The sequence below is a fragment of the Cucurbita moschata genome, unplaced genomic scaffold (genome assembly GCF_002738365.1).
Source record: "Cucurbita moschata cultivar Rifu unplaced genomic scaffold, Cmos_1.0 Cmo_Scf00028, whole genome shotgun sequence".
NCBI lineage: Eukaryota > Viridiplantae > Streptophyta > Magnoliopsida > Cucurbitales > Cucurbitaceae > Cucurbita > Cucurbita moschata.
This window is the reverse complement of record NW_019268544.1, coordinates 835,580-837,871: the sequence shown is the minus strand read 5'-3', so window position 1 is coordinate 837,871 and position 2,292 is coordinate 835,580. Positions and strand designations below refer to the sequence as shown.

Here is a 2,292-nt window from a genome sequence, read left to right as displayed (position 1 = left end):
AAAAAAAAAAAAAAAAAAAAAAAAAAAAAAAAAAAAAAAAAAAAAAAAAAAAAAAAAAAAAAACACTCAAACTAAGCTACAAAATGCTCAAACCCATCTAATTAAAAGCTTCCAATACTTTGGAAAAATCATTACCATGTTGTAGGAGCGATCATTGATAATCAAATGATAGTTACACTCATTGATAGTGATTATTATTATTGTTTTTATTATTAACCAAGTGCTGAAATCAGAAACTGATTCTTCAATTTCAGGCTCGACAATCATTAATAAGCAGAGGTCTTTTCCCTGTGCTCGCCGATCCTCAACACCTAGTGAGTTATACTCTTTCTATTCAATTTCCAAAGGATTTATATTGCTTATCTTAGGTTGGTTAGATAACATGGCTGATTTCAAAGATGAGGAACGTCTTTGTTGATAGTTTCTTCTCCAAAATGAGTTATGTTTTGGGTATACGTTTGGATGTGGTGGAATGTAGTCATTCAGGTTTGTATTATTTTTGTAATAAGAAACCTGAAAACATGTATGGAGAAAGAAACAAAAGGACAGCCTAGGGGCAGGGAAAGAGATAACCATCTCCAAAAGGATCTACTCACAAGAAAACCTTCCAATCTTGAAGGATTATGGAGAGGGGATAAACACAAAAGACTGCTGCTTCTTTAGCACCACCCAGAAGCTGAGATACATAACAAACTTAACTTCAAAAGTCCTGTGATTTCTCTTCCACCAACGGCCCCACCAAAGTGCACAAACTGTGTAGCATCATAACAATCTGGCCAGGCCTTTAAACCATCCCCCGTTAAGAACCTCTAGCCAATCATCCGCACGCGAGGGTGAAAAAATCAGGAAGCCCAAACAGACAACTTTAGGAAAAAAGCCCAGCCTTTCGACACAAACTGACAGTGTAGGAAAATATGATTCAAAGATTCTTCACTGTTGAAACACAAGCAGCACAATGACAGAAACATCACCCATCCTTATTAACGCCCCTATGAGTTAAGGACCAAAGCTAAACGTTCACCTTTCTAGGAATATGAATTTCCAAATATAGTTGATAAGGGGACTTCAAAGAAGGCCTAGGTTCTGTGAGGTTAAAAAAGGCAGACTTTTAGGTGAATTCGTTCAAGGGGGTCAAGTTTCCGCAGCACATTGTCTTTTTCTGGTCCCAAGTCTTTCTATTAACGAAGTCCAACCTGCCATTGTCTTCTTTGTCGAAAATTATGTTAGAAATCACGAACCTCTACAATGGTATGATATCGTCCACTTTGAGCATAAACTCTCATACTTTTATTTTTGGTTTCTCCAAAAGGCCTCATACAAATGGAGTTCTATTCCTTACTTATAAATCCATGATCAACCCCTTAATTAGGAGATGCTTATCAAATTCTTTTTCTAAAATCCACCTTTTTACATGTTTTTTCTTTTAAATTATGTGATTCAATTAGATGAAACTCTGAAAATAACATTATTTATGTTCACTGTATACAAATTTTGAAAGCCAGAATTACAATAATAAAGATAAAACTTTGATAAATACAGAATTCATGTTGTAAAATTAGTTTACTTTTGTTAAATTTAAATATGTACTATGTAATATATTACAAATTATACGATAGTGTAGAATAATAATTATATAAAACTTATAACGTAAAACATGTTCATAAATAAATTAATAATGGTTGAGATTCAACCTATTAGTTGGTACTATAACTATTTCTATGGTTTTTCAAGCCGAAACCTTACATCTATATAAGATCAACCCACTTTGTCATAGTCTTTCTCATAGTCGGGCTTCCGCAAGAAACCCCTTTTCTTCTTCGCTTTCCGATCCATAAAGGCTGCTTTTTGTACATGTTATTATGCGATTGTGTTTGTCTCAGTGCTGTGAGACGTTTTTAGCTGAAATTCTAATTATTTTTCTTGCTGAGGATATGGCAGAATTACCATTGATTTGCGAGTTATGATGAACTCCTGTTAAAGTAAAAACAGTGCTGAACTTCTTGGATAACAAGTCGTGCTAGATCAGCATTTTGATCAGATGATCGTACTATTGTATTAATAAACTGATTACTTTTCTTGCTTTGTAGGCGGACTCTAACAATGCAACAAATGAGTCAGTTCTGAAGGCTGCTCTAGATCATGGAAAGTTAGCAGGAATCATTAAGGCACATGACCGCGTAGTGGTTTGCCAGAAAGTTGGTGATGCATCAGTAGTAAAGATTATCGAGCTTGAAGATTGAAATGGCACCTCGGCCGCTTGAGCCTTGGGAGGACCACTCTCCCCCCTCCCCC

The 2,292-nt window shown here is 35.3% G+C and overlaps 1 protein-coding gene across 1 annotated transcript in view; it reads left to right on the top strand.

Moving 5' to 3' along the window:
• Positions 1 to 2,292, top strand: part of LOC111463605 (pyruvate kinase 2, cytosolic-like) — a 9,201-nt gene that overhangs the window by 6,427 nt on the left and 482 nt on the right. Inside the window, exons 15-16 of the mRNA XM_023107612.1 lie at positions 255 to 314; positions 2,088 to 2,292. Of these exons, the coding sequence (XP_022963380.1) occupies positions 255 to 314; positions 2,088 to 2,240 (213 nt within the window). The 3' untranslated portion in view covers positions 2,241 to 2,292. The remainder of the gene's footprint in view (positions 1 to 254; positions 315 to 2,087) is intronic.